At 42.3% G+C, this 21543-nt stretch overlaps 1 protein-coding gene across 2 annotated transcripts in view; it reads left to right on the forward strand.

The window, feature by feature from the left end:
* Positions 1 to 21543, forward strand: part of FGD3 (FYVE, RhoGEF and PH domain containing 3) — a 111054-nt gene that overhangs the window by 61670 nt on the left and 27841 nt on the right. For both annotated transcript variants that reach the window (XM_062585651.1, XM_062585652.1), the window contains exons 3-8: positions 3086 to 3254; positions 4115 to 4712; positions 14046 to 14135; positions 15516 to 15652; positions 17967 to 18123; positions 20929 to 21067. In XM_062585651.1, coding sequence (XP_062441635.1) covers positions 3086 to 3254; positions 4115 to 4712; positions 14046 to 14135; positions 15516 to 15652; positions 17967 to 18123; positions 20929 to 21067 — 1290 coding nt within the window. The remainder of the gene's footprint in view (positions 1 to 3085; positions 3255 to 4114; positions 4713 to 14045; positions 14136 to 15515; positions 15653 to 17966; positions 18124 to 20928; positions 21068 to 21543) is intronic.

Raw genomic sequence — 21543 nt, forward strand, 5'->3', positions numbered from 1 at the left:
AGAAACGAATCAGTCAAAATGTGGCTGTCGCACACTACCCAGTACTCAAAAATCAGATTCTAGGCTGAAGTCTGGTTCTAATATTCGAGTTTTATGCTAGACTGAGCCAAGTTGGCAAAGGCTGCAAATCGCCGTTACAAGCCTTGGTCACGGATATGCCCATCGTCTTCCTGAGAGATGCTTAATTGTCATAAAGTTTAAACAATTATTTTATTATTTCACTTTATTTCTTTACAAGAACAAACTAATTTTAAAAAAGTATCTTCAAGTAACTTACATAAAATAGTAGAAAATAGTACTTTAGAGCCTTTGCAAGCAAGAGAGGTGATAAAGATTTCTTTTTTTCTTCCCTTTTACAGACTTCGTAAATTTGGAATATCTCGTTTATATTGTATAGTTCATTGGTGCCCTGACTGTGTGGGTCGTAGAGCCAGCAAGGAAAGGAGAGTATTTCCTTCCTATCTCTCCAGACAATGCAATTGACAAAATAAAAGATAATAATCAGCGGGGAGTCGTGGGGCAGGTACCGATCCAGAGGCCGCCTTCGGGGCGTCGCGTCTGTTGGCTGGCCGTGTTCAGGTTGACCTTGCTCCTGCAACCTCTCCTTGCTTGTTCTCAGTGGCTCCATCCAGTGAAGGTGACCGCGACGCTGTGGTGCCTTTCCTCACGGCAGACGCAGAAGTCTTTTCTCCGGTTTTTATTCTTGTGCAGGAATCTTCAGATTCGCGAGCCCGAGAGGTTCCCCTCCGCCCCGGAGCTGCTCGGGCTCCTCGCCCCGGGGACCCCCGCTCCGCGGCCCGGCTTCGGGGCGCAGGCTCCGCCTGAAGCTGCAGCCTCTCGGCTGCCGGTGCGGCCCGTCTCGGCAGGCCCCGGCGCGCGGGCCGCGGGTAGAGCCCGGCGCCCAGCGGCGGTGCCGCGGGCGTCCCCGGCTTCCCCCTCCGGCGCCCGCGTCCCCACCTAGAGCAGCACCCGCTCGCTTCAGCGCCGGCCGCGCGTTTCGTGCCTCGGGCGGCCGGACGGCAGAGCTGCGTGGCTGCTGGAGCCACGATGCTGCTTGCTTGTAAATTTGAATGTGGGTGTTTTGCCGTCAGCTCTTGAGTACGCATCTTGCGTGCTTTAGTTTTGCTTTGTAAATAGTGTTTAGTAAGGTTAGCGACGTTGCCTGGGTGCAGAAGTGTCCTTCCCCCCGAAGGACTGAGGTGGTTACGGATTCGGAGCTAGCACCGAGGCGCACTTCAGTTCCCCGTTTGCACGCTGGCGCTGCAGGGCGTCCTGCCTGGGCGACCGTCGAGCCCGCTAGCGGGAAGGACCTAGCGGTGATCGGATGTTCGCGTGGAGAGCAATGGTATCCATTCTTATGAGCGTAAACCCTTTGAGGGAGGCAGTAAGATCCACCTTTGAGCATTGTAGACCAGCCTTAAGTTTTTAAGGGCCCCGTAGGTGTTTGACAGGGGATAGGGATGTGGGGGGTGGTTGTTGTTGATGCATTGGTATGCGAGATCATTTTCCTTTCCTGCTCACTCATTTTTCCTGTGCAAGGAGGGGTTTGTGGTGTGGTTTTTAATCTGAACTGTAACACTTCTATTTTAAGATGGGAATTCCAAATTCAAAACTTAGGACGCTAGGCTAGTCTGAGACTCAGTCTGTCTATTTTAGGTGTCCTGTTAAGGCTCAAATCGTTAGAAGATCTGATTTTATTATTTGGTGCTGAGATGAAATCAGTAATATCCATAGTTTTAAATCCTGCTGCATTTGGATCTCCAGAATTGGGAACAACCCATAGTCACTGACCTGAAGCGGGGACCGTGCGTGGCGGCTGCGCGCACGCCGGCGGAGAGCAGACGCCGAGGCTCGGCTGGAGCTTGCAGCCCGTTCAGAGCCTGGGAAGAGGAGGGACAGCAGGCGCTGGCTTTTTGGGAGCCTGTGTGTCTGTTATCCTCTTAAAGAAAGTAACCATGAAATTACACATTCAGAACAGTTGCTAATTAAAGCTCCATTACAGTGCTAATCGCATTATGCTGATGTGCCAGATGGACCATCAAGAAATCTGAATTTCTTGAAATAAATTATTGTTCTTGAAAGAGTTATTTAAGCAAACCTGAATTTAGAGTTTTCCCGTTTATGTATTAGCTCTTTGGATATTTAAGACGAGCGAAGATTTGGCAGCGCCGCTTCAGGTAGCGTGCGCTTCGGGAGCAAGTGCATTGCAGATTTGCCTGTCTCCTAGTTTAAGGTCTGCTTATATGAAGTTGCTTTCACTGTATGAAACCGTAACTGCATGTGAACCTGTTGCCATGGGTTACTGCTTGCGTATTTCCAAAACCATTTACTCGGCAAACAATATGAGAGGTCTGAATAATTTTTTTTAAATAACATTTTTCAGAATACTATATTAAACTTTTTACCTACACCTCCTCGTGAATTCTTAAGCAGAATGTTTGCAATCTTAAAATGTATCTTTAATTGTTGTAGTGTATAACTCAATGTAGTACTGAAAGAGGAAGGAAATTTATGAAGACTGCACCACAAAAAGGATGGGGGAGGGAGAATGAAAGAAAGAAAAGCTGTTACATTCTGCTTGTGGGGTTTCTGGCCAAGTAAATATAAGGCACAGAAATCCACAGTGGGATTATTTTTTGGTGGTTTGAGTTTCTCTTTTTTTCCTCTTTTTTCTCTTCAAGCTTTAGTTCAGTATGTTAAATTCAATGGAGCATTTGAGTCCTGAAAAGTCATGGAGGGGGCAGTGTGATTGAGATGGCGAGAGCATTTGCAAAAACTAAGTGTGAGCTGTGCATCCTGTTTGGTAACAAGGAAGCGGTGAAGTTCTGCAAGCTGCTTCGTTCGTTAACGCATCTGATAGAGCTGTAGACATGCAAAATAGAAGCCCATCATTTTTCTTTAGCATAGGGCAGTCTGCTTTTATGTAAGAAATGGTTTTGTACTGCAGCAGCATCAGTGAAATTCATGAAGAAGGGAGAAAGAATGGATTCTCCTCGTTCTGCCTTGACTACGTGGATTTTTTTTGTCAATTTAATATAAGGAAGATGGAGATTTATTCTCCCCATTTTTCTCTGTGTTTTATTAGTACCTCCTAAGCCTGTCCATCTCAAACCTGGGCAGGAGAGAATTCCTCCTGCGCCTTCTCGGCCTCTACCAGCTGATCCCAAGTCATCGAGGAGCTTAGTGCCTGGAGAGGAAGAAATACCAATATCAGCAGGAGTCAACACGCTCATTGAGAAATTTGAAAGTATTAGGTAAATATGTCTTTGATATCTGCTCTAATCTCTCTTTTTTGCATTTTTAAATTAAAATATAACAATGGGAAATGTTAGTTGTCATGCAGAGACTTCTCTCAGAATGTTTTTTCACTGGAAGTGCAAAGCTTGACTGACTGCGTAAGAGATTTGTTGTAAAAATGTTTTTCAATGACTGTTAGTTTGCATCAGAGTCATTCTTGGAGCTTGAGGCCCACTGAATTTGGCTAATGTTCTGCCAGAAACAAGCAGCCCAGGTCTGCTTTGAGAAGGTAGACTTGATAACAGTGATTTAAGACAAATGAGTTTTCTGTCTAAGATTTAGTAAATGTCACTTAATGTTAGCTTGCTTCTTGGAGGCAGGGAATGGCTGAATTGCAGTGTATCATGAAACAATATAAGTTTCTTTTGTCTGAAAATGTGTATATATACAGAGCGTTAAACTGGGTTGCATCTCTTGCAAAGATTAGTGTGCCCAAAGGACTTTGTTACATTGAAGAACATAAGTTCCCATTTAAACAAGCTCATAACCAAGCACTTCCTTTAAAAGATGTTTCTCTTGTCCTCAAACCACCAAAACAAACTAGTCTTCCAGGCAACGTGGGAAGTATTAAAGAGCCGGGGTTCTCATGGCATTAGGCCATAAGTAAAACTTCTGGCTTGGAGTGGCCTGGTTTTATCTGAATTGTTTGGTGAATGTTATTGCAGTGATGTGCACACCCTTGCTTCCTTGAATTGCCAGGGGGCTGTAAGAAACAAAATGTGAATCAAATGAAAATCTGGCCTTGTCTCTTCTGAGGCACTTCTGAAATCTCTGGGTGTTAGCGTGAGTGACTTGGGTGCCTTCTCTTCTCCTGTAGGCAACCTGTACATATACTTCAAAGAAACCAGCTGAATTTAGCTCTTAAGATGGAGCCTGGCCTGGACTCCTCCAGACAACTGGGCTCGTGTGACTGTGACACGGTAGCTTCCAGCGGCTGCTCGGCAAATGAAAGAAGCGAACCAGAGGAAAACGAGCCGGACGTGCTGCGCAGCGCGGATCTAGCTAACACAGACATAATGAAAATTAAAGAGCTAAGCATAGGCGATAACAAAAGCCACGAAGACTGTACTGCTGTGAATGTGAGCAAAGAACCCTCTAGAGAGCTGGGCAATAAAGACTCCACTGCAGAACTGAATGGTAACGGTAAAATTCCCAACAGAGACAGTGGCATTGACAGCCCTTCTTGTAGCGTGGCAGGGGAAACTTTCCCCAGCGAAGAAGGCACAGAACAAAAGAAACCTGGTGTAGCTGGGAATCCGGTAGACATGGAACCGGACAAAAAAGGAGCCAAGTCTTCCTCCGCAGAGCAGAAGCGAGACTCCACACAGGAGGAGGACAGTGACATCGATGAAGGAAGTAGTGAGGAACAAGAGACAGCAGAAGTGCCAAAGTTAGAATACTTGGATGTAAACAAGGTAAGATTGTCACTTGTAAGTACTCTGCAGACAGCTCCCTTGCATCAGCTTTCATGTGGTGGCTGTGTTTTGTTTTGTTTTGTTATTTTGTGAAAGGATCATTGCAGTCATTAATTTCCTGCCTGATGTAGGCCATAACTTGTTCCTGACCTAGATCATGTCTTTTAGAAAGGTTTCCACTCTAGATTTAAAAGGCTTGCTGTAAGAGAATCCATCCCATCCAGAGGTAAGTTGTTGAAATTTGCCCAACTGCAGATAAAGACTCGCACCTTTGTGTTTCTTGCTTGAATTTCTTCAGGTTCTGCTTCCAGTTATTGGGTTCTTTTGCTTTCAGTAGGTCTGAGTGGTATACAAATTGTTAGCTGGATAGCGCATCTCGCAGGATCAGGGCCTTACATTATGGAAGGACATGCATACTGGATATCTCTTCTAGCAGATTTTTTTTTATAAGGATGACTGTGCTTCTTTTGGTGGGACTTTTTGTTATGTGCAAAGAAATTGTTTTGAGGTTAACTGTAAATTGTATCAAATTACTGTTCAAGAAATAGTAACTAGGAGAGACTTTCCTTGAACAAAGAGTAATGTACTCCAGGCTGTTTTCTATCTCGCTGCAGCTGTATAACATTAATCACAGATTCCGTTGATTATCTGTTTATCAAGACAGCTATTTTTAGAACTGCTGGTAGTAGAATGTGTTGGAAGATTTTCCAGAAAGAGAAAACGGAAGATACTTTGAGCAAAATGTTGCATTTTTGGGATTTTTTGTTTATTTGTTTGTTTGTTTTGGGGGGGGGGTGTATACTCAGCAATCATGAAAGTAAAGTTTACAGTGGATTTTTTTAGTTTAGAATACCGTGAGTACTAGCAGCCAGGGACCTGTGAACTGTAGTTAGTGAACAGTAGTGTTCACACATCGGTTTGTGTGAATTACATAGTTCTGTTCAGTTGCTGAATACACTCTGATTTATGAATGTTAAGCACTTAAGCAGTTGTCCCTTTATGAAAGGTGGCAGTTAAAACTCATTCAATAGCTTCTGGGTCGAATCAGTCAGTGAGTATTTAAGTGATGAAAATTGTATGCAGATATCCGCTGTGCAGAAAGTTCTGTCATTCAGTGATGATGAGTACAGTTTCTGAGTATAGTTAATGGTCTGTGATGTCCCTTTTTTCAAAGAATAGAAGACACAGTGTGATTAGACAAACATACCTTCAGAAAGGAATGAAGAAAAACCCAGACTCTGCTTTGCTTTATGCTGAAGTTTTTTTTGTCACTTGAGTTGCAGTTCAGTCTTGTGTGACTGGACTCACTTTCAATTCACATGATTCAAACAGTAACATTATTGCCTGAAACTGTTGTTTCCTATCCAGTGCTTAATTGCTATACTGCACCTTTTGCATTTTCAGGGAATGCCTTGCTCACTCAAATGGAAGCACCTGACACTTTTTACAACCTTGTTCTTCAGCAAAAGAGTACAAGACAATACTTCTTGAAATACTGCTGCGTAAATAAGGAACAATTCTCTTAAAACCATGGAATTGCCTGAGTATAATACTGATTTGGGTAAAAAGGAGTCTCAGCTCCCTCATATTCAGAAACTTTATTTACCATCTCAGTGTACAAGAAGCAGATGTGACTCCCCACCTGAATCTTGGTATAATGGGCACAGAATGTGTTTATTATGTGTTTATAAATGGAAGTGCTAGAGAATTGTCTAAATTCCCTCAGACTCATCAGTTAAAGTATGCGTTTGGTCAGAGGAGAGGACAGAAACACTGATTTTGGTGTCACTGACACCATCAACATCAGAGTAATAGCTGCCATCAAAGCAAAACTTGAAAGGTTGTCCTGGCAAACACTCGCTCCTTGTCAGAGTGGAAGTTGGTCATATTTCCAAGCTCTGTGATGAATGACTATCCAGTCCACTCTATGGAGTAACAAAAATTTTGGTCGTAATTACAACAATTTATATTTTTGTAGCTAGCGTTTTTCATCCTAGAGGATCTAAAAACTCTAGAAACTCCACACAGATTTCACAGTCTCTAGGAGAGCCTTGCCTCTTGTGAGGTAGCCACCGTTACTTGGGCAGGGTCGTGCACCGATCAGGGTGCTCGTAGCCCAGTGGTGCCACCTTTTGGGAGCTGATCTGGAGTAGACTGGATGATTAAACACGTACCAGACTGGGGAGCAATAATGAACCAAGCATGAACCCAGTCCGTGTGGCCAAACCTGGCTGCTTTCTGCACATACGTACCAAACCTATAGATATAGGGGATGTAATGGAATTTGCCCTGTGAGCCTCAGCAGGTCGTGGCAGCTGCTGGGGATATCAGGAGGACGAGCTGGACTTTGACCTCCCCAAGGGCAGAGGAGGATTCAAAGTGCGCACCAAGTACATTAGAGATGCCCAGCCTTCCACTGGGCAGGGAAAGCCATGGTACAGATAACCTTGGCCTTGCACGGAAGTAAGTCTGTGGGAATACGAGTCAGGGATCCAGCAGGAGTGCAGTTTTGCACTGGCTGAGGAGACCTGTATGTGTTTTATGTTCCGTGCAAGAAGTCAACGTGGGGAATTTCAGCAAAGCTCCTTGCGATAGTGAGGCATCTCAGTTTCTCCTGTTAACATCCATCTATTAGCAGCTGTTAACACTTACCCTCTAGTACATCTCTTAACCTCTAGTATCTCGTCAGTAGTTTGAGTGAAAGCTTATTTACATTCCCAGTGGCAGCACGATTTCTCAATGGAAGGCTTCGAGTCCAGTGCTATTCCTGTTTCCTAAGGCCACAGTAACTGTGTGGGTAGATGCATATATACCCACAGTGAAATACTTTAAGTATTTTATATTAAGAAAATATATGCACGTTGCATGCATGAAACTGAAATACTATTTTAAAATTCGCTTACAGGGTGTAACATGACAGCAAGAAAATAATGCACTAAATTCTGAAATCCTGAATCTGATAATTAAATTTACTCTTTGGGGTTAAGAGTGCAGTATCAAATCAACTATGGCTGCTCTAAGCGGATGACTTTACTGTATGATTAAGACATGCTTTACTGCCAAATATTAACATTTTCTAAGAAACTGGAGTTTGGATAGCTGTGTGTAAGTCTTGTTCCTTAAGTTAAATATTTATATAATATGAAATAATATTGATAAAACACTGAGTTAGAAATGATACTCTTGTGTTACATGCTTGAGGGATCTATGAAAGGGAGAGATCTCTAGAGGAAGAAATTATTTGTCTTCCTGTAAAGAAGTCTTTTGAAGTTACTCGCCTTCCTGTTGAGCCTCTTAATCTAAACAGGTAAGTACAGGAAGGCAGGTTGATGTTCATGTGGATGCACTTCAGGTTTTTCTAGGTGAAGCTGAATCCACCTTCAAAAATGCAGCTTTAGTACTGACCAAGCTCCACTAAGTCACCTTGCTGTTGCAGCCCCGTGGAGGAGAAAAGCTTGTAGAGATTCCCTGCCTCTTCTTCCATGCAAAAACTGTGCCCTCTTCTGGGGACACTGCTGACGCCGTCACGTAAAGCTCCGGTGTGTATCGCGTGCCCCCTCGTCCTCCCGCTCTCTCCTTCGTCTGCCTCGTTTGTTTTGGGCACTTTTTCTGTGAGTAAAAGTTATAGGCAGCGGCTGCCAGCAAGGAGAGCCTGGGGGGTTAGGAGCTGACTTGCCCGTTGGTCATTCTGAGGTTGGAAGTTCACGTCACCCTTGACAAAAGAGATTATTTCCTGGCAAGCAACGTGCCTGCCCCCAGGAAGGAGGTGAAGAGGGTTCGGGCAGCCCCAGCTGTGGGCACGAGGAACGGAGAGCCCTTCCTCCTCTCGAAACCTTCCCTGCGGAAAGGCTGGTGGCGAGGTCCCAGCTCGCCCTCCTTGCTTCCTCCTGCCTACTTCTAGCACCAGGTTGTGCAGCTACACAGCGGGGTAGATAGCACTGTAATAATATTTGGGTTTCCAGAAAGCTTTGTTGCAGTTAGAGGAGAATGCATAATAAGTACAGCTGCAGAATGATCTAATGATGGCTGAGCAGCTCCTGGGATATCAAGTTAAGTGAAGTTCATGAATAAACATGAGTAGAAAAAAAAATCAGATTTGCCTTTTTTTTCTCCTCTGATTTTCAGCTTCACGTCTCTCCGTCCACTACCTGAGCTTTCACACACCCCACGGCTGATGAAGTAATGTCGCCTGATGTGTGGCTCGTACTGTTTTATTTGGTCTCGGCTTAGCTCGGCGGCGTGGCTTCCTTTGGGAGTCTGCAGCGCAGTCTAACAGATCTCACTATTAGCACATAATTATTGGAATATATTTTAAAATGCAGAAGTGACTGACTGGGATCTCTAGTTATCTTTTGTCAAAGTGAAAATGAACGAGGGGAGCTTAGTAATTTTGATAATGTCTCAGGAAATGTCAGCAGCTCCAGGAAAAGAGTCACGTCAGCCTTGATGGCTGCAAAGGAGGAAACGACATAAAGGTGGGATGGAAGGGCTGTCGTGCTCTGCAGCCTGCCGTCCAGGGCAGTGGCTTCTGAGATGGCTAACGCTGCTTCCTATCTTTTTATTTAAATATTTTTTTCACTGAGAGAAATGCATGTTTATTAATAATCACAAAACCGACCTTTCTTCATCCATCCTACTTCCTGAGAACCGGCTGTGTAAAATAGTAGTAGTAATAATGTCCCATGTGGGCCTCATACAGGTACTGGTGCATTTCCATTCTGCCTGCACTTAACTGGAGTTTCAGTTCTGATTTCATTGTGCAGTTTCTGTTGGAAAATTTGACCTGTAGTTCTCCAAGTCCAGACCTTTTGGGTAAGATCATCTCTGTGTATATTCTTAAAAAAAAAAAAAAAAAAATTGGCCTTGAAGAGGAAGTGAAGTTATTATTTCTACTTCCTGATATGACACTAGGGAGCATGGCCAAAGTAATCAGTCTTTTCATGATCTGTGGAGGCATCTTGATTCGTTCTGTCAGTGGGTTTAGAGCAGGTTATGAAAAGAAGGGTTTTTTTGTTGTTTTATCTCCTAATTCAGTGATGTTTAAAGGCCAGAGAGAAATTCATGCAAGTTACCTAGGATGCAGAATGGCTTGCATCAGTGTTTTATCATAACGCTGATTCAGAAAAATCATGTGTGTCATCCCATCATCAATTATTTTGGCTACCCTAAGGAAAAGAGATTTTGGTATACAGATAGGAGCTGTAACGTAGGAAAACTTTTCTTACTGTTTTCAGCATTTTGGAGTAGGAAAATTTTCCTTCTGTGCTCTTCGTAGTAGTGACTGGTGGTATTTTATTGCGTTTTTAAAGCATGATTTTAACCTGAGCCATATCACCAGATAAACACCTACCGCCTCCTTTTTCTTTTCACTTGGCCAGCTAAACAGTTTTGAAAAGATTGTGAAGCAGCGTTACGGCTGTGATACGTGACCGCAGAGGATAGCTGCAACACGCGGTAGGTGCGCCGAGCAGTCGTTCGGCAAGAACCTTTGGCAAAGCAGAAGTTCAGTGTATACCGCGGCTAAGTGTATTTACAAAGAGTAAAGCAGCTTAAAATCTGTGTGATCGGGAAGAGTAAATATTTCACGTCTCGGTGTTATTTACCCGTCCTGTAAATGACGTGTTGTTTCTTTGGGATATGTTTATTAGCAGAGTCAGCTATGTTTTGCCGGTGCCCAGCAGCAATGATTTGGTTCCTGTGTAGTTTTGCAGATAAGCTTTAAGCTTAACATTGTGTTTTGTCTTTAATGTTAACAAAATAAGTAATCTGCTTGGATAGAGGCCTCGAAAACTGGGGTCTATGTTTTGAGCAATCGTAAACATGGTGTTAGCCTCCAATATTTACCCAATTTGAATCCATAAAAAGCAAATACGAGTTTAGTACTCGTTGCGGCTGGCTGCGTTCCACGCTCCAGCGTCAGTAGTACTCGCTGCTTAGACAACACCTTCCCTCCCAGATCTCCTAAAGGTGGGCACGCTGCGTCTCCGGGTTACCGACGCAGCCGAGCAGCTCTGGTGTGGGCGTTGTGGAAAATCCTGTTCAGCTCATCCGTACAACCTGTCTGAACGTTTGGGAGGGGTGGGAGCAATCTGTCTGTGCGCTGCCGTGCCAGCGTGTGGCCCACAGCATCTTCTTGATTCCTTGTCCTGTTTTCTCACTTTCAAACAACACCGATGGCCGAGTGACCTGGCTGCACGTGCTCCTGATGCTTTGATTTTTCCCATCTACTTTTGTTGCCAAAATATTAGACTGATCATGCTTGCTTCATTGAGATAAGGTTCCTTGGGCTCTAGTTATGTGAGCAAATGTGAACAGAGACTTACCTAAGACCGTTACATAAGGAATATAATCCACATCTGAATTCACTTTTTAAAAAAAAAAAAAAATCTTTATGCACATATTCCAGTTCCCTGGGGAAGGTATTTCATGGTGTACAGCTCAGGCTTTGTTAAATCTGTCTTTCTATGGTGCAAAATGCAGAAGACTGGAAGAACTGGACTATCTGTAACATTTAATCTGTTGTATCAAACATTAGTTCTAAAATCTTGTGTCAATGGAAAGGTGAACATGCTGCAGATAAGTTTGAAAAACATGCTTATCTCTGTCACCAGCAAAAACAGCAGCTGAAAGTAGAGACTGTCTTTAAAATGTTATGCTGAACTCGAGCTAAAATTCTGTTCAGCCGCTGTTTGCTATTTAACCAGATGTCAGCAACTTTTTTGGAAATATAAACTGAGTTGCAGATGGTAAGGGTCAGGAGGTTAAAAGTGCCTGTGCTATGTAAAGGTTTACTTTTCAGAACAAATGTATTTGGTCGAAAATAATTATTTTTCACATTGTGAATTCAAGCAAATCAAAGGATGTTCTTGGTGGCTGGCATGCCACTCTGATTACATCAGTGCTTTTCATTCAGACACTCGTTTCTACGCTCAACACAGTTGGCAAATAAATTCTTTCTCTGTGAGGAGAGCCTTGTAGTTCCTGGAATTTGAATGGCCAGCAGTGTATTTCATTATAAGCTGTAATATGTTGTTTTTCCCCATAACAAGTTCATAGCATTATTGTACTGTGATTTTTTTTTCTCTTCATACATATCATATGGATGAATGGAGCAGGATGTTAAAGTAACTTAAAAGAAAAATTGAGTGTGCTTGAAATAATTTTAATAACAGGAGTAGATAGAGTACATTTCAAAAGTTTCTTCATGGAATGGTTGTCTGCCTCCAAGTTCATGCTGCAGAAGAAGAGAGGAATTGCTTTACAGTAAGGAAGATTAGCCCCCTTTCAAATCCAGGAAAATCCATTTGCCTTTCTTCAATGAATACTTAATTCGCAGAATCCAGATACCTTATGCTAAGGTAACTGTGGTACCTTTATGTAAGGTAACTGAGGTTCTGGTTTATTTGAATACATGGCTGACTTTTAAAATTCTTTGAGGTTTTTCACTTGTATTGCTGTTTATCTGATTGTATTTTTTTATTTGTTTACTTTCAGTGTTGTTTATAATCAAAATTACATTGAAGGTTGAAGAGAGCGCTTAATGACTTTTGCTAGCAATGAAATAGATTGTGTGCAGAAGTTATGTCCACTCTTACTTATCTTCTCTTAAAATTGCCCATTGTAATTAACTTCTTCTTTAGGGAAATTGTTCCACACGTAATTATTTTCATCATTTTTTCTCTGATCTGTTTCTGAAATGCCTCATCTATTTTTCAGATGGATAACGAGAACAGAACGTTCACCTATACAGGGCAAAACACCCATTTATACTATTAGCATTCTGTATTTTCGCTAGTATTTTCTTGCCTTAGTAATATTCTATCTTTTTTAATTACCAGTGTAAATGTTTTTTGTGAGGTTTTTTTTTTCCATTTCTTTGAACAGGTTTTTTACCCTTGGTGGTTACAGTTGATTTGAAGCCCAGCAATGAGTAACTCGGAGTCTTCCCTCGTGTGCATGTGCTTTCATCTCCTGCTCCCGAGCAGCCTGCCCCGGCCAGGCTGCCGTCTCTGGTGGTGGCCGGCGGTGTGTGTCTATAGAGATGCCTGCCCCGAGTCCTAACAAGCGCATGGGGACAGGTGGTGTTGGTGCTTCATTGGCACTAGTGCCAAGGGCCTCAGGTGCCTCCTGAACCTGGTGAACACACCACAAATGGTGTGTTTGCATTTAATAGTCTTCAGCTGGTTTTTCATTCCATGAATTTGTCCAGTAGGTTTTTTTGAACCAGTGGGAACTTTTCACCATGTGCTGGCTCATGTGTTTAAGGGTTCCACAGTGCAGTAACACGTTGCATAAGGAAGTATCTCCTGGTCTTAAAGCAGGACCATGATAATTTTAGTTTATGCTGTTTAGTTTTTCCATGGAGGAGACAGTGAATAATTGCACCCCGTTGATACTCTGTTCCACTAAGCATTTACTGTTCTCTTATCTTCCTCTCAATTCTCTTTTTTTCCAGACCCAGCCCAGTAAAATTTCCATACATTTGATCATGCTTGATGCCATTTTCAGATGTTTCTTTTCCTAAAAAAACAACCAACCAGTCCTCAATTCTGGAAACTAATTTTGGTTTGATTGTAAGCATGGAGTTTAAAGTCTAGACCTTTACAAGGACATATGGAGTTTATCAAAAGCTAAAGCCTGTATCATACTAATATGAGTATTTTTAAGTAGTTAGAGCTGAGAATCTGTATAGCTTTTGGATAAAAAGTGAATAAAGTTGAGACTTTGCAACTGCCTTCAAGTTTTTGCTTCAGCCTCTTTTTTTAATTAATATAATGAAAGATTTCACTGATACTGAAAATTCTTTTTGAGGAATTGGTGGGAGTTTAAAACTGCATAAAATACTTACATTGCTACAAGTGTTATGTATCTAGCAATGCCATACTGGCCATGGAGTGAAATACATGAGCAAGTGGTCTTTTCTCATTTGTGTTGGGTTTGTTGTCATAAGACTTGAATTAAAAACAAACAACAGTTCATTTGTAGTCTAGTGCCTTAGTTACCAAAAAATACAGGCTAGGTATATTTCCAGATTTGGAGGGTGTTTCTGGTTCTTCATAAAAAATCCACGAAGAATTAAAGTGGCATCCTGGCCAGCCAGTAATTGCACTAGTGATAGGTCTTTCAGAAAACAGCTTTAAAAATGTCTCTGGAGCAAGCACATCCTTTGAAAAGAAACACGGAACAGATTTCGATGTGTATTAACTTTATTCACTTCAGGCTTCTGTGTTGGCAAGGAATTTGGCCCCCTGAGGAAATGGAAAAGGTAATGGTTGACAAAAGTTAAGTCTGTAGGTATAGATTAATTGTGTTATATGTAATTTGTTTTTTCAGTGTACAGAGCCCCAAAAGCTGTTCAACATTGCAAATGAACTGCTCCATACAGAAGAAGCATATGTTAAAAGACTTCATCTATTGGACCAGGTAACTCAATTTTGAATAAATTTTGCTTTGCTTTCTGTGAGCAAGAATGGTGTCTTCTGTTCATCCTCTGTCTGAGAGCCCGGTTCCCTTTTCATGGACACCCAGAATCCCTGTTTTGGCTGGCACTTGGAGTTCTGACATCAGCACTCCTTGCTGACGTGGGCCGCCAAGGATCCCGTGTGTTTGGTGTGAATTAGTGCCACCAAACACTAAACCAGACGAGTGCGTGTGTTAGAGAAGCAGGAGTGGAAACACAATTTGTTGGTGGGAGGTGCAGCTTGCTTGACAGGGCTAGAGAGCAGTTGTGTGCCAAGGGTCCTGGAGGCAAGCTTTTGGCAGGCAGGTGCCCTGAGCCTGAGGGTTAGGGCATGGGAAGGAGGAATGGGAAAGCAGCAACCCAAGAGAGACACCGTAAGTGTTCAGTTCCTCCCCTGAGCATAAATGGAAAGGAAATCATAGGGCACCAAGGGTACTGAAAAATAATGAAATCTGTGACTCTTCTGTAAATTGTAGTAGGCTTGGTGGGTTTTACTAGGATCGGGCCACAAGGATCAGGCCGTTGCTCACAGTGGGCGGGGTGTTCCCCCTCACATTCTTTATTTGTTGTCCATCATGTTTATACATGGGATAAGGTAAAATTGATGTAGTGAGTCTGAATTTTCTTCCGCAAAAAATGTTGATGTTAATCTATACAGTTCAGGTGTATCTGTAATTATCTTAAAGAAAATCATGACTGTGCAGAAAAGATGTAGAAAAGAGAGTCACATTGTTATACAAGTGCTTTTAAAAAAGGAAAATTGTCTCCTTGCTAGAAATCTTCTTAGAAACTATAACTTTCATAGTGCCCTTTACCCTCCAACACCAGGGCCTCTATGGAAGATTTTGCAGTGTTTTCTTTGGATGAGCCGAGAGTGTTTCAGAAACTTAGAAATCTATGGAGTGTCTTCTGTTTTTGTTCAGTACGATGTAATTTTTCCTGCAGAGAAATGAAATAATCAAATGGTTTATTTTGCTTTGTGTAAATATGATTAAGTGCTTGTCAGGACCTGATTGCAACTTACACTTCCAAATGCAGGATGTTTCATTTCTTCGGTAGTTTCAGTCTTTTTTGACTTACAGACCCCTCAGTTTTTTCTCGTGGACGAGTAGGCCTATAAGCTGTAAATTGAAACCTACTTGACAAGGAACTTAGGTTTTGTGAAGCTCCTACAAGTATTCAGTTTGGTGATCCGCAAGGACTGAGAACCAGAAGTTGAAAATCGTAGCCTTGTTCTTATGTAGTCAGCTTTGAATATTACAATCTAAAGCTAGTGTGTTAAGCTAGTGTGTTTAGCTTCTTTTTAAACATATGTTAAGTTACTGCCTTGTTGTCTCATGCAGGTTTTTTGCACTAAGCTGTCAGAAGCAGGTATTTCATCTGAAGTGATAACAGGCATCTTTTCAAATATTTCTTCCATCTATTGTTTCCATGGACAATTTCTTCTTCCTGAGCTCAAAACAAGAATTACACAAGAATGGTGGGTAATTGTCATTGCAATTATTTTTTAAATCTGTTTTTAAGAAACTCTAGCCACCAAAAGGTCTAGTCTTGTAGCATAGCTCTTAATCGTGTTGTACCGTTCCCTTGTTATTTTATACGTTAGCATGGAATCTCTTAAGCATTCCTGAATACAAAGATTGAAGTGAATATTCATTTTCTGAGTACCTTGTGTGAATTTTTTCAGTCTGAAATATTGCAAGAACTGGTCTTCTGACTGTATTTCCAGTCTCCTAGAATTGCAGTATTATGAAAGAAGCAAACTGCTTAGTTTGGGCCCTACAGATAGTTCTATGGAGTATTAAAAATACAATTATTTTTCAAGGACGGAAAATGCACCATCATAGTATAATTTAGAGTTTGTGTATCATATAGGAGACTTCATAGGAGATTCTGTTTTATATTTTCTTTAATGAATTTAGTTGTGGTTATGTTAAATTTAATTTAATATTAAAATTAGCATTGTAGCAGCCAACCAATGGAAAATGTAGACATATAACATCAATGACTTTGTATCTATAAATCTGCTTATGTCTGTTATGCAGCTACTTCTGTTGCTGTTTAACACCACGGCATTAAACAAGTTTTGACCCTAAAATTGGTTGTCTTTCAAGATAATGAATATTGTTGGTTACAGTGTATATGTATTAATAATCTTTAAGAAAATAGGCGTTTTTCTTCAATGAGTAATAATAGTTATATACCAGTTAAAATTTAGGAACTGTAATAAGTTGTAAATAAGGAGGAAATGCAATGCTAGACAGAAAAGCTAGGTGCAAGTAGATCTAGGAAATATGATTTGAGATGACATATTGGCTCCAAAGACTGTCCTGCAGTGGAAAGCATCTTATTTTATATTAAATAATGAAGTTAACCTTCCTAACTACCTTAAGTGGTGAAGGCAAGATCAGTGTTTATGTCTCTCTTGGCTGAGTCCAACCTTCTTCACATAGGTCATCAGTGACTGGAAGGAGTAAATAAAAGTCTCAGCACCGTTGACCCTGACTTGAATCTCTGGGCACAGCTGTAATAAATGGGGAAGAAGATTAGAGAGAGTGGAAGTAAGAAGAGTCCATGAGGTTGCTAAATACCTAAAGGGATCTAGTGTAAATAGACTACACGTCACAAGTTTTGTGGGAGGAAAAATCCTATGCTGAGGAAAAAGGGATAGAAATCTTGGACTGGCACTGTCAAGGGGACTGAGGTGTGAGAGGCTTAGACGTGCAACTCTCACTGTCATTTGCCTACCTAACTCTCCTAGGAATCCTCTGAAAATCCCCACGTAAATTATAGCACAAATTTAAGCTTTATCCCACTCTTTGATGATACAAAGTTGTGATGAAAAGGGAACTGAACGGTGGAACAGTGTTGCCGCACTTACCAGAGCAATACGGAGGTAAAACTTCCCAGTACCTGCATCAGCCTTATTCCAATATCCTTGTGTTTTGAAGCCAGTAAATTGTTGTGATCATTTCCTGCTCTGTGCAAGTTAAATAAAAGCCCAAATCTCCAGAGAAAGGCAAATCTTGCCTGCAAATCCAAATTTGGCTGAGTAGGTGACATTTACTGGTGGAAGCCTCTTGTGTCTCCAGGTTTGTCTGAATTTCCTGATGCTACTGAGTGGCATGAGGCCACAGTCAGCCTGGAGTTACCCCACAGGTCTTCTGGAGAGAGCCCAGCTCAGGGCTGCGAGAGGTGTTGTAGTGGGTCACGCTGGACTGCAGCCCCTTTCCTCCTGCCCCCGGTGCCACAGGGACCCCTTAGGTCGGAGTCCCAGGGTAATTGGCATATTGGAGGGCTGGCACTCTGCCTAACCTTGCATTTCAGCGAGATGAGGGTATCCAGCTACCTCTGCTTCCAGCCATGAGAGCCTCAAAGCAAATACGTGTCTAGCCCCTGTAGGATACCAGGATTAACTGAGTGATTTCTTTGCACTAAAATGTCTTCCAGTGTTTTGCTACAGTAGAAGAGATCATTTTTAAAAGCAAGCTGTTTCTTGCAATGTGTTTTGTAGTGAACAGAGACGTAGATGCTTCTTTAACAATGCATAGTCAATTTTAGTGTGATCTTGACTTAAGAGTGTATGTCTAATTAATGTTTAAGTTTTCATTTAGATTACTGTATGTATAGATTACCTTACTCTACACTTAGTCTAAAGTATCTTGATTGCATGTGTGTGTGAGTGCTTGTGTATGAGAAAAACAATGGTTGTGAAAATGCAACATTTGTGTTTTCTCTCTTAAAATAGCATTGATTTCCATAGACTTCTATATTCACCTGTCTGTCTTCGATAGGAACATGAACCCCCGGCTGGGAGATATCCTACAGAAACTGGCTCCTTTTCTGAAGATGTATGGAGAATATGTGAAGAACTTTGACAGGGCAATGGACATGGTGAACACATGTATGCAGAGGTCTTCGCCCTTCAAAGATGTTGTTCAGAACATACAGGTATCTTGTTAATTGGCTTAATATGGCTCTGAGATCTTCATTTATTTATTTGTGTTTTATTTTGCTTCTAGTGTACTTCGTAGTGTTTAACTACAAGATAATATTCCTCTAATACCAAACTATAAAATTTAATGTCTGTCCTTTCTTCTCTTTTTCTTTGTGACATGGATTCTCGGATAGATAGCTTTTTCTCCCACTCGTGTTTATGAGGAGAATCAGAAGTTAGAGTGAGAGAAACTTGCCGTAACAGTATAGTTTACCCTAATTTTGACTGCATTCCATTTATCCAGAAATTATTATGCACTCACTACTGTCATTCTGATATGTGAAGAAACCAGAGCGAGGTCTCTTCTTGGGGGAGAGTAAGAGAGAGCTTCACTTTACACTGTGTTTTCTGTTGAAACTTACAGAGCAGAAGGAAGAAAAACTGGTGCATGTGGCACAGTCCTGCTAAGGCACTGCTGACTCTCACTAGTGAACTGCCTTGTCCTGCCTTCCTGGCCCTCCCTTATGCAGGATACCCTCTCCCTTCACTGTTGCTCTGACACTGAACGTATCCATTTATGAACTCTCTTAATTTTATCTTCCTCTTTACTAATTCTAAGTGACTTTTTTTTTTTAATAAATATATTCTCATCTTGAGGTTGGTATGTTGGACCACGGGCATTTCATTTGCAGCATCTGATGGAGGTAGTTCAGGTTTCATCTGCCTGTTGTTGGTCTGTTTCTCTGCTGAGGCTCACGCAGTGGCACAGAGCTCCTGAGGATCCCAGCTCTGCACAAGGATACTCAGCTTGGATTTTCATACGTTTGCCCTCATTATAGGAAGAGCTATAATGGAGGAGGAGGGAGAGCGCTGCTTATGCTGGAGCCTGTGCAAAATCTCCCTCCCTCTCTTCTCCGTGGGCCTTGGGCCAGCTGAAGGGGGTGGGGGGAGCTGGCTCAGCTTGCTCCCAAGCATCCCACTGCAGGTGCTGAGAAGGCCTGCACGGCCCTTTGGGAGGCGAGGGCCGGCAGGGAGAGGGTTAACCTGAGGAGAGAGCACAGCTGCATGCCCAAAATGGGAGGATTGTGGGGCTCAGCCAGCTGTCAGGAATCAAGTAATCCCCAGCATGCTGGAGAGCAGAGGTCAGGGCTTTTCAGCACGGCGCATCCGACAGAAGCTCTGTCTTGGAGGAGCACGGAGGAGAGAGCAGGAACTGGGAAAGTTTCTTTCCTACCAGACTTTTGCTGTACGTGGCCTTTCTTTAACCTTTCTCTGTCTAAACCTAGTCTGTTCTCACTGAGGCTCTGCACAGCGGAGTGCATCTGCTCGTGGGAAGTGGAGAACCGGGAGCCCTGGGCCCCATGGCCTGTGGCTCGTGGAGAGCTCGGTGGCCCCCGTGCACATCTTCCGTGTCTGGGTTCATCCTGTGCTGCCACAGCACCTGGAGAACGTCAGCACTGAGCCTTCCCGTTCCCACTCAGTAAAGAGATACAGGAGCAGCTGCCCTCCAGAGCGAACTGGGACACTTTAAAACAAGCACTAAGAACTCGTGCTTTCTGTGAACATGGCCATTTCGCTGTCTTGACTTGCCATCAAGCCTCTGACATGCCTTTATTTCTGAAGTATAAATCAGCTTGTTGTACCTGTGTTTTCCCTACGGCACAGAGATCAGCGTTCCCTGAAATTCTGCCGTCTCTTTTCACCCATGAGCTCCCAAAATGAACGCTTCATGTTAGGTGTTGGTCTGCAAAATGAGTCCACAGCTGTCCAAGATCATGAGTATTTTTGCTGTTCTGTGAGCAAAACTTTAACAAGCGATACTAACACGGGCAACGCATCTAGGAGATGCAATTCTGAAGCCTACTGATAACGATTAAAATATATGCTAACTAGTTCACTGCAAGCTGTTTTAGCAGCAATGTCACAACATGTTCTACTTGTACAAATGACCACAGGTAGCTGCATAAGGCAAAGATTTGACCCAAAGCACTTAGCCTACTCATCTGACTGTCTCTGTGCTGTCAAAAGTTGCAGTTAACTTTATGTACTAGATTTGTCTTTTCTTTCTTTTCTTTTCTTTTCTTTTTTTTTTTTTCCTCCATATGGGAACTTCTGTAGGCCATGTTTACAGAATGAAAATGAAGTTTGTAGTGTATCAGAAAGTGTGGGGGAGCATCAGCTAAACTTCATTCTGTGGTTCTGTCAGTATTATTTTTATATTCAAGTAAATTATTCCTATGGTGTTTTTCCCTCTCGACTAACCCCCCCCCCCCACACACAGAAATACCAGTTTACCTCATAGAGCTCCCATGAAAATCAGTGCACTGCAATACTTGGTGCCATTTTGAATAAGGCAATTCAGTGCCTCATTAGGGTAATATTTAATGTCGTCCATCTCAAACCTACTCCATTTCTTGGTCCTGTGAAAGGAGAGGATTTGAGGCAGCAGCTTCCTCAGAGGTAGTGTGTGATCAGTGCAGCTGCTATTTGTGCAGTAAGTGCTAGCAAGCAATATATCCCTGTGCAGTTTGTGATTTTATTTTGTCTTTTTTTTTTGGGGGTGCGGGGAATGCTATGGACGGCCACATGTGGAAAGAGCTTTGTTGAGTGCGTGAAGAAACACACTAAATCTATCGCTGTTTATCTACTGAAAATGGCAGAGGTGCAGGAGGAATGTTCACATGAAACCTGTCAACTCTGATAGCTTTAGATTTCTTGTGTTTCTCTGATTGTACATGAGTGATTATTTTTCCTTCTGTCTAACACCAAAGATGGGAACAAAACCCAACCCCACTGTGCTTGTTTTCTCTTGGCTACAGAAACAGGAGGTGTGTGGAAACCTGACCTTGCAGCATCACATGCTTGAGCCGGTGCAGCGGATTCCTCGTTACGAGCTTCTCCTGAAGGACTATTTAAAGAAACTCCCAGAAGAGTCTCCAGACAGGAAAGATGCTGAAAGTACATGTACACTCCTCTCTGTCTAATGAACATAATCAAATCTTGGAGAGTTTTTCCTTTAGGTGTTCGGATACCCTCATGTAGGGCTAGTAGTAGAAATGGAAATTGGACCTCACCAAAGTAATTGCCAGTTCAGCACAGAGCAATTTGAGTGCTCTTGGAGCAGAGAAGAAAAGGGCTGATATATCCACTCTGGGAATGAGGGCAGCTTTGGCAGATAAACAATGGCAAAACATTGAAAGTTGTATTGAAAAATGTCTGGAATTTTTATTTAATTCATTGTATGCCCAAATACAAACAGAGGAGAACATCCTTGCAATAGGTGGAGGAGTAAAATAAAAATTGGCTTCCAAGAAATATAAGTTAGAATCTACTAACACAAAGAAGGACGAGAAATAGACTTTTATTGATTTATAGGAGTTTGTGACTCTGGAAAAATTTTAAGTAGCGGTCATAGTACTATAAGCACACAAGCC

This window comes from Rhea pennata, chromosome 12, assembly GCF_028389875.1.
Source record: "Rhea pennata isolate bPtePen1 chromosome 12, bPtePen1.pri, whole genome shotgun sequence".
Taxonomy (NCBI): domain Eukaryota; kingdom Metazoa; phylum Chordata; class Aves; order Rheiformes; family Rheidae; genus Rhea; species Rhea pennata.